The sequence below is a fragment of the Mastomys coucha genome, unplaced genomic scaffold, assembly GCF_008632895.1.
Source record: "Mastomys coucha isolate ucsf_1 unplaced genomic scaffold, UCSF_Mcou_1 pScaffold11, whole genome shotgun sequence".
NCBI classification, from domain to species: Eukaryota; Metazoa; Chordata; class Mammalia; order Rodentia; family Muridae; genus Mastomys; species Mastomys coucha.
The window spans coordinates 31,598,438-31,611,608 of record NW_022196893.1 but is presented as its reverse complement, the minus strand read 5'-3'; the positions used below and the strand labels follow the sequence as shown (position 1 = coordinate 31,611,608).

General features: G+C 45.2%; 1 protein-coding gene across 2 annotated transcripts in view; it reads right to left on the bottom strand.

Moving 5' to 3' along the window:
* The window catches only part of Atf1 (activating transcription factor 1), a 33,151-nt gene that overhangs the window by 15,671 nt on the left and 4,309 nt on the right, over positions 1 to 13,171 (bottom strand). For both annotated transcript variants that reach the window (XM_031355806.1, XM_031355813.1), the window contains exon 2: positions 10,706 to 10,804. In XM_031355806.1, coding sequence (XP_031211666.1) covers positions 10,706 to 10,798 — 93 coding nt within the window. In that variant the 5' untranslated portion in view covers positions 10,799 to 10,804. The remainder of the gene's footprint in view (positions 1 to 10,705; positions 10,805 to 13,171) is intronic.

Sequence of the window (13,171 nt, the reverse complement as noted above, 5' to 3'; positions counted from 1 at the left end):
ATGGGTCCCTCTTCTAGGGTGCAAATGAACATGTAGATGGAGTAGTCATATACATAAAATATATAAGTAAACCTCTCAATAATATTATTCTACTAGTTAACAGAGAAAATGACAGTTCTGATCTCTGCACCATATTTACACATGCTGAGTCTGAAAAGCCTATTAGATACCGACTGCTGAATACATAAGCCTAGAGATAAGCTCTGTGCTACATGGATGTTTGTGGAAGGCAGGGGATGGAGACGGCTCAGAAATTGAGCTTGAACTGTTCTTCCAGAGGACCAGAGCTCCATCCCTAGGCACTTGCATACACACGTGGGCTCTCACAAACTACACTTAATTTAAAGTAGTCAAAGTACACAAGTGAAGGCAGAACTCCTTGGAGCCCTTAAAGCCATGAAGACTTTCACATTAACACACTGGTAAGAAGAGATCAGAAAACACGAGCCAAGCAAGCAAGCTGCCTCAGGAAAGTAGTGAAGGCAGTGGAGGAGCAAACCGCTGTGTCAGAGGCTGCTACAGGACAGAAATTAGGTGGTGGAGGGGACAGGTAGGGGTCAGCACTGTTTCACCTCACAATGAACCAGTGTATGGAAGGCACTTTACATGGTAGACCCAAGTAAACATGAACTACACTTAAACTTTTAAAACCAAGCTTAAGACAGGATTTCTCTGTGTAGCTCTGGCTGTCCTGGAACCTGCTATGTAGGCCACTCTTGCCTGGAACTCACAGAGATCTGCCTGCCTCTGCCTCCAGAGTGCTGGATTAAAGGTGGGAGCCACCACCACTGAGCCTATTTTTAACTTTTTTTTTTTAATTTCATGTGCATCGGTGTTTTGACTGCATACATGCCTGTGTGAGGGGGTTAGATCCCCTGGAATAGGAGTTACAGACAGTTGTGAACTGCCGTGTGGGTGCTGGGTATTGAACTCAGGACCTCTCGAAGAGCAGTCAGTACTCTTTTAACTGCTAAACCATCTCTCCAGCCCCTATTTTTAACTCTTAAAATGAACTAAAATCCCATAAGAAGAACAACAATATCAAGCAACCAGACCCCCCCCCCCCCCAAGAACTCCCAGGGACTAAGCCATCAACAAAGGAGTACACTGGTTTCAGCTGCATAGGTAGCAGAGGATGGCCTTGTCATGCATCAATGGGAGGAGAGGCCCTTGGTCCTATGAAGACTCCATAGATGCCCCAGTGTAGGGGAATTGAGAGCAGGGAGGTGCGAGTGGGTGAGCTGGTAGAGGAACACCCTCACTGAAGCAGGAGGAGGGAGGATGTGATAGGGTGTTTCTGGGAGGGAGGGAAACCGGGGAAGGGGATAACATTTGAAATGCAAATAAAGCACCCTCCTATCTCTTAGCAGATCTACAACTGATAGCAGCTAGTGACACTCAGATGACTGAAGGGTGCTCCAGCCCCTCACTAACCCTCCCAACACAGGCTCTCGCTAGGTAGCCTGGCTGTCTTGGAACTCACTACATAACCAGGTTGGTCTCGAACTCAGATATACCTGAGTCTGCTTCCCGAGTGCTGGGATTAAAGGCTACTGAGCCCTATGTTCTGTTTCTAATCATAACCTTTAGCCACTGTCAGTCTGCCTCTCTCTAGGTTTGCTTCAGTTTCTCTCACTAAACTCATAAGAAAATAATTTCTAAAGTTAAGACACTAAATATTTCTCCTTAATGACACCACCAGCAAACAGGAGGAGAAATCTCCAATACTCTCCATATATATGCAGATGCCAGCAGACACACAGAACACAGCTGCCCTCAGCTTGTGTCACTCAGCAGAAAGAGCTTCAAGTCACCTCAGCTACATAGCCAGCCTCTGGTTCAGGACACACAGAACAAAACACTCCTCTGATAGCACTGCCAGTCACTGCGTGCTTAGGACCAAGAGAGGTTGCAGCACCTGGACTAACAGCAGCTCACTCTGGACCCTTGCATCCAGAAGGTAAAACTGGGAGCGCAGAGAAGAAAGCTCTCTACTAGGTAAGAGGGAGGCACGGTCTGAACTTCAGAGTCGGCACTGCCTCTCTGGCCGTGGGGAGGTGCCTACACCCTATGCTGCTAAGACTCAGGCTCTTCCATGCAATCACCACTGGGATAAACAGGACTTACCCCGACATTTCTTTTCTAGCCAGGCATGAAGACGGAGGCCTGTAATCTCCAAACCTAGCAAACTTGCACACCATTTCAGGGCCAAGGGCAGCCTGGGCGGCACAGTAACATCCTGCCTACAAACCTTTTTTATTCCTCACCTTCTAAAGCACAGATTGTCTTCTAATTTCACTGTAGTATATCAGGAACTCTACAAAGCACCTTTCCCATTTGCTCACTTGGCCTGCAGCCTAACTTCTAGTTCCACAGGACCACACTACAGCAACATGGCTGGACAGGGTCGGGGTGTGTGTGGGTATAGCAGGCGGTGTATAAAGAAATAGGGTATGAGCTCCCCATTCTCAGGGTGACCTATAGAAGACCGAGCTTGGATCAGGTTAGACAGGTTAGGAAGTTAAGCAGGGCTGTGGTGGGGCACGCCTTTAATCCCAGCACTTGGGAGGCAGAGGCAGGCGGATTTCTGGGTTTGAGGCCAGCCTGGTCTACAGAGTGAGTTCCAGGACAGCCGGGGCTACACAGAGAAACCCTGTCTCGAAAAAAAAAGCAAACAAACAAACAAAAACAACTGCATTCTAGGATGTGAGGGGGGCAGCAGGCACACACATGGCACAGCAACACATACAGAGAAAACACCCATATACACAAAAAAACCAACTGCATTCTAGGGTGTTAGATAATGGGATGTCTTCAGAAGTCAGAAAAGTGAGGCTTAAAATAAAGATTTGAAATCTAAATAATCACTATTTAAACATCAGCAAATGATAAAGGATTGGAGAATTAAAAGATCAGGAAGAGTTTTTAGAGCTAAACAACAAAAAGACAAGCAGAAAACACAAGAGGTAGGAGAGAAAGTGAAGATTTTGGGAGATGAGGAAGAGCAGCTTTGACTCTGATGCCTGCTGAAGCCTCCTGCCAGCATAAAGACAGTTCTCAGATTTTCAACCCTCAGCCAGAGCTTCTCTGTGCAGGCCTAGCTGTTCTCTAATTCAGAGATCCACGTGCTTCTGCCACCTAAGCCCTGGGATTAAAGGTGTGCGGCACCCGGGCTGGCGAGATGGCTCAGCAGGTAAGAGCACTGGCTGTTCTTCTGAAGGTCCTGAGTTCTGATCCCAGCAACCACATAGTGGCTCACAACCACCTGTAATGAGATCGGACGCCCTCTTCTGGTGCATCTGAAGACAGCTACAGTGAATTGTGGGGCTGGAGCGAGCGGGGCCATCCTGAGTTCAATTCCCAGCAGCCACATGATGGCTCACGGCTATCTGTACAGCTTCAGTATACTCATACACATAAAATAAATAAATAAATCTTAAAAAAAAAAAAGGTGTGCAGCACCATTGCCCACTTTCTGATAATAAGAATATTAAGACAGCAATGAGTCGGCTGTGAGCTGAATGTACACCCCCTTGAGTGGGGAACTCTGTTATAGTGGGGACATCCTAACTCTGTCTGGACTTCTACCTTCCTGTAAATCTGCCAGGTGGCCCTCAGGGTCCTTATATAATCATCCTTACATTTCTCAGCAGGCTTTTAACATAATGCTCAGCTCATATCCATGCTACTTCTGAGTACTTTAAGGACAATGAGCAGGACTCTCACTCACATCTCCAGGTCCTTATTCTTGTCTCATGTCATCATCACCGAGCTTTAAAAATCTATTAAACATTTTTTTATTTATTTTTAAAACTAATCCAGGTCAGGCTTCGCAGCAAGAGCCTTCACTAGCTAAGCCATCTTGCTGGCCCTTAAAAATCTTCTTTTTAGTAAACTATATTGCATGATATTAACTAATCCTGACATTTTTTCCCTCTGATAAAGACAAAACCAAGCTGTATTTAGTGGACGCCTGTAAGAACTCAGGCGGCTGTGGGCGGGCAGCAGCGTGGATTGGACAAACACCAATCCATATGCTTAAGAGGCCTAATGACCCATATATGGAATGAAAAGAACTCTGAAATTAAAAAATAACGAAAGTTGCAAAACAGCTAAAAAGGAAGAAGATTATAAAAGCAGATGGAGCAGGGCATCAGTGCCACATCTCAACAATCTCAGATCTCAGGAGGCTCAAGCGAGATCCAGCTAATGATATACAGTAAGCACTCAATGGGAAGAGCAGCCAAAGGAGAAACAACGGCAGATTTAGTAACAGGCAACTTATTCCCAACAGCAACTACAAAAGAAAGTTGGGGACAGGGCTAGAAGCTTGTCACCTGCCCATCTAATAGCACATGTACCTTATGACGCAACTACAACCACAGGACTTATATGTAAGGAGTGGCTAGCTCACACTGCTCCATGTGACAGACTGCTTGACAGACATCAGAAACTCCAAGTAGCAGCAGCAAACTAGAGGAAGCAGGGTGCTCAGCGCAAAGGAGGGCACAGTCCCGTCAGGAGGTGGGTGTGGGCAGAAGGAAAATGGCAGTTCTACCTACGGACAAGCTAATGACTTAAGTCTTGAGTCAGCTGGGACACGTGGGGACTCGACTCTTCCGGTCAGCACTGCAGAGGAAGGGCTGCTTTGTGACTCAAGTGACTCAAGAGGACAGTGGCTAGGAGCCATCTTAAAAGAGAACTTATTGTTTTAAAACTACTACTTTGGAGGTCTGAAAACAAGGAAAACTCACACGTCAGACACCCTGAGGCTTTCAGCCACAAGCTGAAGACCAGCAGGCAGCCCAACGCTGGAGCGAGCCACCTATCTACCCTGGGATTCTTGCCAGGGGCTCTAAGAATTCTGAAGCCGAGTTAGGCAGAGCCCTAAAACCGAGCATCTGGATTTCAATGCTGTTGCTTCTTCCACTCCCCAAGGTGCCTGAGAAACAGCACTGGCTTAGACATTAGCCACCCAAAGAGGTGGGAACTGGAGCGTCTTGGGCACAGAAAAATCTGCCTTGCACACAGGCCACCAAACTAAGTGTAACCAGGGGAGATTCCTGACAGAGTAAAGATACTCAGTACACAGCTACATGGCACAAAAGACAAGAGGATGCTAACTTCAGTCCATGTCCTTACCAGCACACTGTACAAACAGCTGCTCTAAGGCCTGGTCTACTCTTCCCCACTCCAGGTCTTCCTGTATTTATTATGTCCAGTACTGTTTGTCTATTTTTGAGACAGGGTCTCACTTCATAGCTTGGCTGCTTTGTAGTACAGGCTGGCTTTGAACTTACAGAGATCCAGCTGCCTCTGCCCCGCAAGTGCCAGGATTAAAGGTGCCCGCTTTTAAAAAACTTTATTTCCAATTGTTTTGTTTATGTGTATGATGTTTGGCTGTGTGTATGTATGTGCACTTTGTACATACTTGTTACCCTCAGAACTCAGAAAAAGGTATCAGAGTCTGGAGTCTGTCATAGATGGTTGTGAGCCACTATGCAGCTGCTGAGAACCAAATCTGGATCCCCTGCCCCTGAAGAGCAGCAAGTGCTTTTAACCAGGAGTCATCTTTCAAAGTAATATTTTTAAGTACTTTAACATTTTTATGTTCATCTATTTATATACACTTTTTGGGGGGTAGGGGGTTCTTTTCGAGATAGGGTTTCTCTGTGTAGCTCTGGCTATCATGGAATTCACTCTGTAGACCAGGCTGGCGTTGAACTCAGAAATCCTCCTGCCTCTGCCTCCCAAGTGCTGGGACTAAAGGTGTGTGCCACCACTGCCTGGCTTACATTTTTCATTTTTGAAAACTTTTAAAAATTATTCTTATTTTATTTTAAATGTATAAGTGTTTTGCCTTCATGCAAATCTGTGCCCAGAGAGGCTAGAAGAGGCATCAGATCCTCTAGAAATAAAAACAATTCTCAACTACTACTGGAATTGGTGGAATTGAACCTGGATCCTCTGAAAGAGCAGTCAGACTGAGCCAGCCCTCCAATCTCCCACATGCTTCCTTATGTGCTGTCAGCTTCTTACTTTTTCTATGTAATGTGGCCTTCTCTCACTCCTCTGCACGGCCCTGTCTCCTTTCATTTCCCTCTCTGCCTGTCTCCTTCACTTCACTCACTTTTTCTCTCACTAACAACTTTAACCTGACACCAGGTATTCGTTATGCCTTAATATTTTTTGTTCTATGGTTTTTAGTGTTAGAGATGGCTTCAACTGATTTTAAAGACATTTCTCTTTATCTTTAAAGAGTGGGTTAAGTATAGTACTACTGTGGTTTGTTTTCTGAGTGTGACTGTGGAGTTCTCCAAAGGAAGTTTATTAAAAATATGGAGGTTGCAGTGGGGGCGGGGGGGGGGGTTGTAGAAAGTAGTTAGACAGATGGCTCCCTACCTGTTAACTGGTGACGACTCAAACTTTGGTTGCCAGCACTCATCTCAGGCATCACCCAGCCACCTGCAACTGCAGATCCTGAAGATGTGACACCCTCCCCTAACCTCTGAGGGCACCTGTACTAACATACATGTAAATATGTGTAAGTACATAGAAATCTGTAAAAAGATTCCAGTGCCAGTGAGCACCCGTAAGTGTGTGCTTAAATACTTTAAAAAGATCCCAAACAAAACTGAAGCTGGTAAGTGGTGGTGCACACCTTTGATTCTTGCATTTGAAAGGCAGAGTTCAAGGCTAGCTTGATCTACAGAGTGAGTTCCAGGACAGCCAAGGCTATACAGAGCAACTCTGTCTCGGAAAACTGGAACCAAACAATCTCCAGAGGTCTGGAGTTCAATTCCCAGCAACTACATGGTGGCACACAACTATAAGAGGATCTGATGCCCTCTTCTGCTCTGTGGATGTATATGCAGCAGCGCACTCATACATTAGATAAACCCAAATAAAAGTGGAAGAGATCTATCATTAACCAGATGAGCAATCACAGTACAACTACTGAGATATCTCATTTCCTGAACTTAATACTAAATCCTTAAAACAACTGTTTCAAAGATGATACAAAAAAGCAGACAGCTGGGCAGTGGTGGCTCACGCCTTTAATCCCAGCACTTGGGAGTCAGAGGCAGGCGGATTTCTGAGTTCGAGGCAAGCCTGGTCTACAAAGTGAGCTCCAGGACAGCCAGGGCTTCACAGAGAAACCCTGTCTCCAAAAAAAAAAAAAAAAAAAAAAAAGAAGACAAATGAAGTAAAGAAAAATAAAGAAACAGATTCAGGAACTGACAAGCCAGCAACACAAATGAGAAACATAACAAAGAGAATTGAAGCAGGGGCTGGAGAGATGGCTCAGCATTAAAGGGGAAACTATACCTTCTGGGGACCTGAGTTTGACCTTAGCACCCCCTCAAAAAGGTGGGAGTGCTGGCATGTGCCCGCAATCCCACTAAAGCAGAAAAAAAGCCTGTAGAAACCCCGGGGCTTACAGGCCAGCCAGTGTACACTACTAAGTGAGTTCCTGGGCTAGAGAAATGGCTCAGGGGTTAAGAGCACTGACTGCTCTTCCAGAGGTCCTGAGTTCAATTTCTAGCAACCACATGGTGTCTCACAAACATCTGTAATGGGATCTGATGCCCTCTTCTGGTGTGTCTGAAAAGAGCAATGGTGTACTCATAAAATAAATCTTAAAAAAAAAAAAAAAGTAAATCCATACTTATTCAGAAATCCTATCTGAAATAACAAGGTAGAGAGCAACTGAGACAGCGGTTGTTCCCCTCTGGCCTACAGACATACACTTATGTGCAATCAAACACACACACAAACCATCACAAAACATGTTAGTCAGGGTTCTCTGGAGTCACAGATGTAGGGAATTTGTTGTGAAGACTTACAGTTGGGAGCCCAACTAACCCAGCTGTGCATGGGCTGTCCAAGACTCTAGTAGCTGCTCAGTCCATGAGGCTGATCGTCTCAGCTGCTCTTCTGTAGAAGTAGGTCCCAACAGATGTGTCAGCAAGTAAGTGCAGCAGCTGAAGAGTGACTCTTCCTCCTCCCACAGTCCTTACATAGGCCTCCAGCAGAAGGTGTGGCCCAGATTAAAGGTGTGTGCGATCACACCCTGGATTTGGAACATGCTTTGTCCAAGGCTGCCCTTGAACTCAAGAGATAGAGATCTGCTTGCCTCAATCTCCTGGGATTAAAGCTTGTACCACCATGCCTGGGCCTAAACTTTTCAAAGCTACTATGCCTCAAGATCTGGATCAAAGCCAGGCAATGGTGGCACACGTCTTTAATCCCAGCACTTGGGAGGCAGAGGCAGGAGGATTTCTGAGTTCGAGGCCAGCCTGGTCTACAGAGTGAGTTCCAGGACAGCCAGGGCTACACAGAGAAACCCTGTCTCGAAGAAAAAAAAAAAAAAAAAAAAAAAAAAAAAAAAAAAAAAGATGCACCACCACTGTCCAGCAATCCTAAATTCTAACAGACGCACACATGACCCTGTCTTAGGTACCTGTCTTGTTGCTGTCACAATTAAGGGCAAACAGGTTTCTAAGGGATACACTGCCTCAGGGCAGGAGCATGCTGGGTTTATAATCTCTGACTCTAGATCCAGGGATACAGTGCCCACCTCTGGCCTCCATGGGCACACCCACAAACATACATAGACACACATGCATACATACATACATAAAATCTTAGCTGCTATCTTAATATCTGAAGACTGACACAGGAGGATCACAAGTTTGAGCCCCCCCCCATGTGCAACACAGCAATGCTTTTGTCAAAATGAAAACAAAAACTTCCAAGGCTAAAGCTATACCTCAGTAGTCAAGTGCCTGCCCAACAACCTGGGCCCTGGGATCAATCACCAGGAAAAGGGACGCAAAAGGGGAAAGGGAAGGTGTGTGTGTGTGTGTGGCATGAATAAACAACTCTATAAGCTAAAACCACCTCAGACAAGTCATTCTTAGCTCTTTTTTGGAGCATAACTCCTTGAGGAACGGCAATAAGGTAGCCCCCAGGTAAAAACACATGCCACCAAGCCTGATGACCCAAGTTGAATTCTTTGGACCCACATGACAGAAAGAGAACCAACTCCCAGAAGCTGCCCTCTGATCTCCAGAACTGTGCTGGGGCAAGTGCACCCTGCCCCACCACAAAATAAATAACTTAAATATCAAAAAACAAATGTCTCAGAGCTAGATAGATGGGTTAGATTAAAAGTGTTCCTGTTGGGTTCAGCGGGTAAGAGCACTGACTGCTGCTCTTTCAGAGGTCCTGAGTTCAAGTCCCAGCAACCACATGGTGGCTCACAACCATCTGTAATGGGATCCAGTGCCCTCTTCTGATGTGTCTGAAGACAGCGACAGTGTACTTATGTAATGAAATAAATAAATCTTTAAAAAATAAAAAATAAAAAAGGTGCTCACTGTTCTTGCAGGGGACTTAGGTTCTGTGTCTAGCACCTAAGGTGGCTGCAGGGGACTTAGGTTCTGTGTCTAGCACCTAAGGTGGCTGCAGGGGACTTAGGTTCTGTGTCTAGCACCTATGGTGGCTGCAGGGGACTTAGGTTCTGTGTCTAGCACCTATGGTGGCTCCCAAAGACCTGTAACTACACAGCCAGTGTCCTCTGGACCCGCGAGCACTCCACACACAGCGTACATGAATTCAAAGGTATGCACACACACACAGAAGACTATTCTTGTCTGTAGTGGTTAGGTATATCATCACATAAAATAAACCACTGCTCCTAGGGAACTAAATACGTTGTCTCCCAAGTATATCCATTGGTTAGCATACTGCCTGGTTTTAAGATTCAAGATACCTCTTTGATATATAGTTAACTCATTGTCCTTGACTGGCAGCAAATAGCATTATAGCTCATTTCTAGTATCTGACACGTCATTCTCTCCATATGGCACAGCACAGCCTTCCTGGACTTGCAGGACCAGTCAGACAACCAGACAACATTATCAGCAGCACCATATGCACAGTCTAGAAAGCAGAAAGGACATTTACATATGAATGGTCAAATCTAAACTCAGCTCTGCTATCTCATCCCTGAAGAACCCACACCTGAGGAATCTCACCAACTATCCCGAGCCCCTGGATGCCCCGAGCTCCTGGATGCTTTGCTCTGTTTTTGTCCTTCTCCCTTTTCTGTTCTCCATTTTCCACTAGCCTACCTTCATGTTCACTGACTTACTTCAACTCTATCAAGTTTGATAAGCCCTATCTATCCCAAAGTTGTTTGTGCCATGGCATCTGCATACCCACACCCTAAAAGATAGATAAATAAGTAACTTTAAACTTGATAGCTACATACAATAACGTATGCCCCGCAATCCCAGCAGGTGCCTCAAAGGTAGGAAGATCAGGAGTTTAATTAAGGCCACCCTTCCCTACACAGTGAGTTTGAGGCTAGCCTGGGCTATGTCTTCAATGCAGCTGGCTTGTTCTTCCTTCCTGGTATGACTGACATCTACAGGTGAGTCATACCCACTCGGAATTTCTTTGAGTCTCAGAGGTCAGTGATCTTACTCTTGTTTGAGGTAGGAGCAAGAGTCTTTCCAGCTTTCTATGCACTAGGTAGAAGCCAGAAGTTGCTCCATAATTTTAGTTTATATTAAAATGTATATTCGTACCTACTAAGTTGAAATTTTCAGTGTGAACATGCACACCTGTCCTTTAAGCTGAAAATGAATGTGTGGTCAGCAATGGGCGCTCAGTGCTCTGCTAGCTTTGGCTTTACCTGATGCACTATCTGAGAAAGGTGAGTTCCAGGAACTGCTGGACCAGGCTGAGATGCAGGCTCGGATCTGTTACTCTTGTGGGACTCTTCCATAATCAACTGAAAGGAAAACAGCCAGTTAGAAAAAGCCAGTTGTAGCTGGGCAGTGGTGGTGCCCCACTTTAATCTCAGCACTCAGATCTTGGTGAGTTCGAGGCCAGCCTGGTCTATACAAGAGTCCCAGGACAGCCAGGGTTACAGAGAAACCCTGTCTCAAAAACCAAGCTAAAGAAAACAAAAACAAACCAACAAATAAAATAAAAAGTGCCAGCTGTTACAGACCGTGGCTGCTACTACCTAGCTTCCCATATTTCAGAATTTTTTGAGACAGGATCTATCTATCCTTGGGTCTCCTGAACTCTCTCTGTAGACCAGCTTCTTCCTCCCCAGTGCTGGAATTAGAGGAATGTGTGACCATGCCTGGCTTATCTTACCATTTTTCAAAGTACAGTTCAATTGTGTTGGCCATATTCACAGTTGAACAACCGACTTCCAGACTTTTCTACGTCCAGTCCTAAGTGTCCTTCCCTCCAGGAGCCCCAGGAACTCCGGTTTCTACTGGTGCCTACCCTGGACACTCCCACAAGGTGAGTCAGAGTGAGTCTTTCTGTGGCTAACTTCACTTGGCACAAGGAGCTCAATTCAACCATAGCTCCTGTCAGGGTTTCCATGGTTTTAAGTCTAAGTAACACTCCCTGGAATGTACTTCCACATTGTTTACCCCTATCTACTGACAAATAGTTGGGCTGCTTCAGTCTCCCAACTGCTGTGAATAGTTGAGCTATAAACATGGATAACAATTATCTCTTAAAAACCTGCTTTTGCCAGGCATGGTGGCAAAAGTACATCCCTAGATTGGTGTGGTTCTCAACTGTCCTAATGCTGCAACATTCCTTATGTTGTGACTTCAACCATAAAATTAATCGTAATGTAAATATCTGACCATGCAGGATATCTGATTTTGGACCCCCGTGAAAGGGCCATTCAACTCCCAGGTTGAGAACTGCTGTCTTATGAGTTTACAGGTAGTATGGTTTACATAGGTTCCAGGATAGCTAGGGCTGGCTACATTGGAGACCCTGTCTTGAGAGAACAAAGAAAAAAGAACTTGCTTTCCATTCTCTTTGTATGTGTAGCCAAGAGAGCTGGCTGCTATATCAATCTGGTTATTCTGCTGTGCATCTGAGGTACTGATTCTTAACTGGGTTCACATTCCCAGCAGCACATTGGAATTCTAGCTGCGGTCCTTCCCATCCCTGCCAGCACTTGCTGTTTTTCCTGTTTCCATAGTAAGCACTCTAATAAGAACAAGGTGGCCTTGGCTTTCTCCCCATTCGTTAATGACATTAGCCCTTTTTCTCCAACCCTGAAAACAGCCTTGACTGTCCTGGAACTCACTCAGTAGACAAGGCTGGGCTCGAACTCAGAGATCCACCTGCCTCTGTCTCCCATGTGCTGGGATCAAAGGTGTGTGCCACCACTGCTGGACAAGTTAAGAATTCTAAATCACAAGCTAGAGCAAAGGCTGAGTGGGTTGAGAGCACTGACTGCTCTCTGAGAGGACTTGGGTTTGAGTCCCCAGCACCTATACAGTGGCTCACAACCTCTACAACTCTAGTTCCAGGGGATCTGATGCCTCTCTGGCTTCTAGAGGAACACACAGCACATAGGCACACCTGAAGGCAAAACATCCATATACATAAGATAAAATAAAAATCCTTTTTTAAAAGATAAAAAGACCAAGCACAGTGGTGTGTGCCTTTATCCCAGCATTTGGGAGGCAAAGGCAATCAGATGGCTTTTAGCTGAGGCTACTCAGGTTTAAATAGTGAGTTTCAGGCCAGCCAGAGTTGATAGTAAGCTCCTGTCTCAACAAACACTAACATACACACAGGCAATACACTCATACATGAAATAAAAATAAAATGTTAGAATTGTTTTTTAAAGAATCAATTAAAGCCAGGTGGCGGCAGCACGTCTCAGAAGCACTGATTTCTGAGTTCAAGGCCAACCTGTCTACAGGCAGCTAGGGCTGCCTTGAAACACAGAGAAACCCTGCCTTGGAAAAAAAAAAAAAAAGAAACAAAAGAAAACAAAAATCAGTCAGCCAAGCAAACACCTTGTTCTCACTGTAAGCAGCAAACAGTACCTGTTCTAATTTACTGACATCATCAAATGCAAGTACACTTAAAAAAATATTATCAACTGCAAGTACACTTAAAAAAAAAGTTATTTTATAAGCATGGGTGTTTTGCCTGCATGTGTGTATATGTTGGGTTATAAGACGTCTAGGAACTAGAGTCACAGGCAGTTGGGAGCTGCCACGAGAGTGCTGTGACTTGAACCCAGGTTCTCTGAAGAACAGCCAGTCTCTCCATCCCCAGTAAATACATTGTTTCTTTACCTTTTATTCCTAAAATTTTAAAT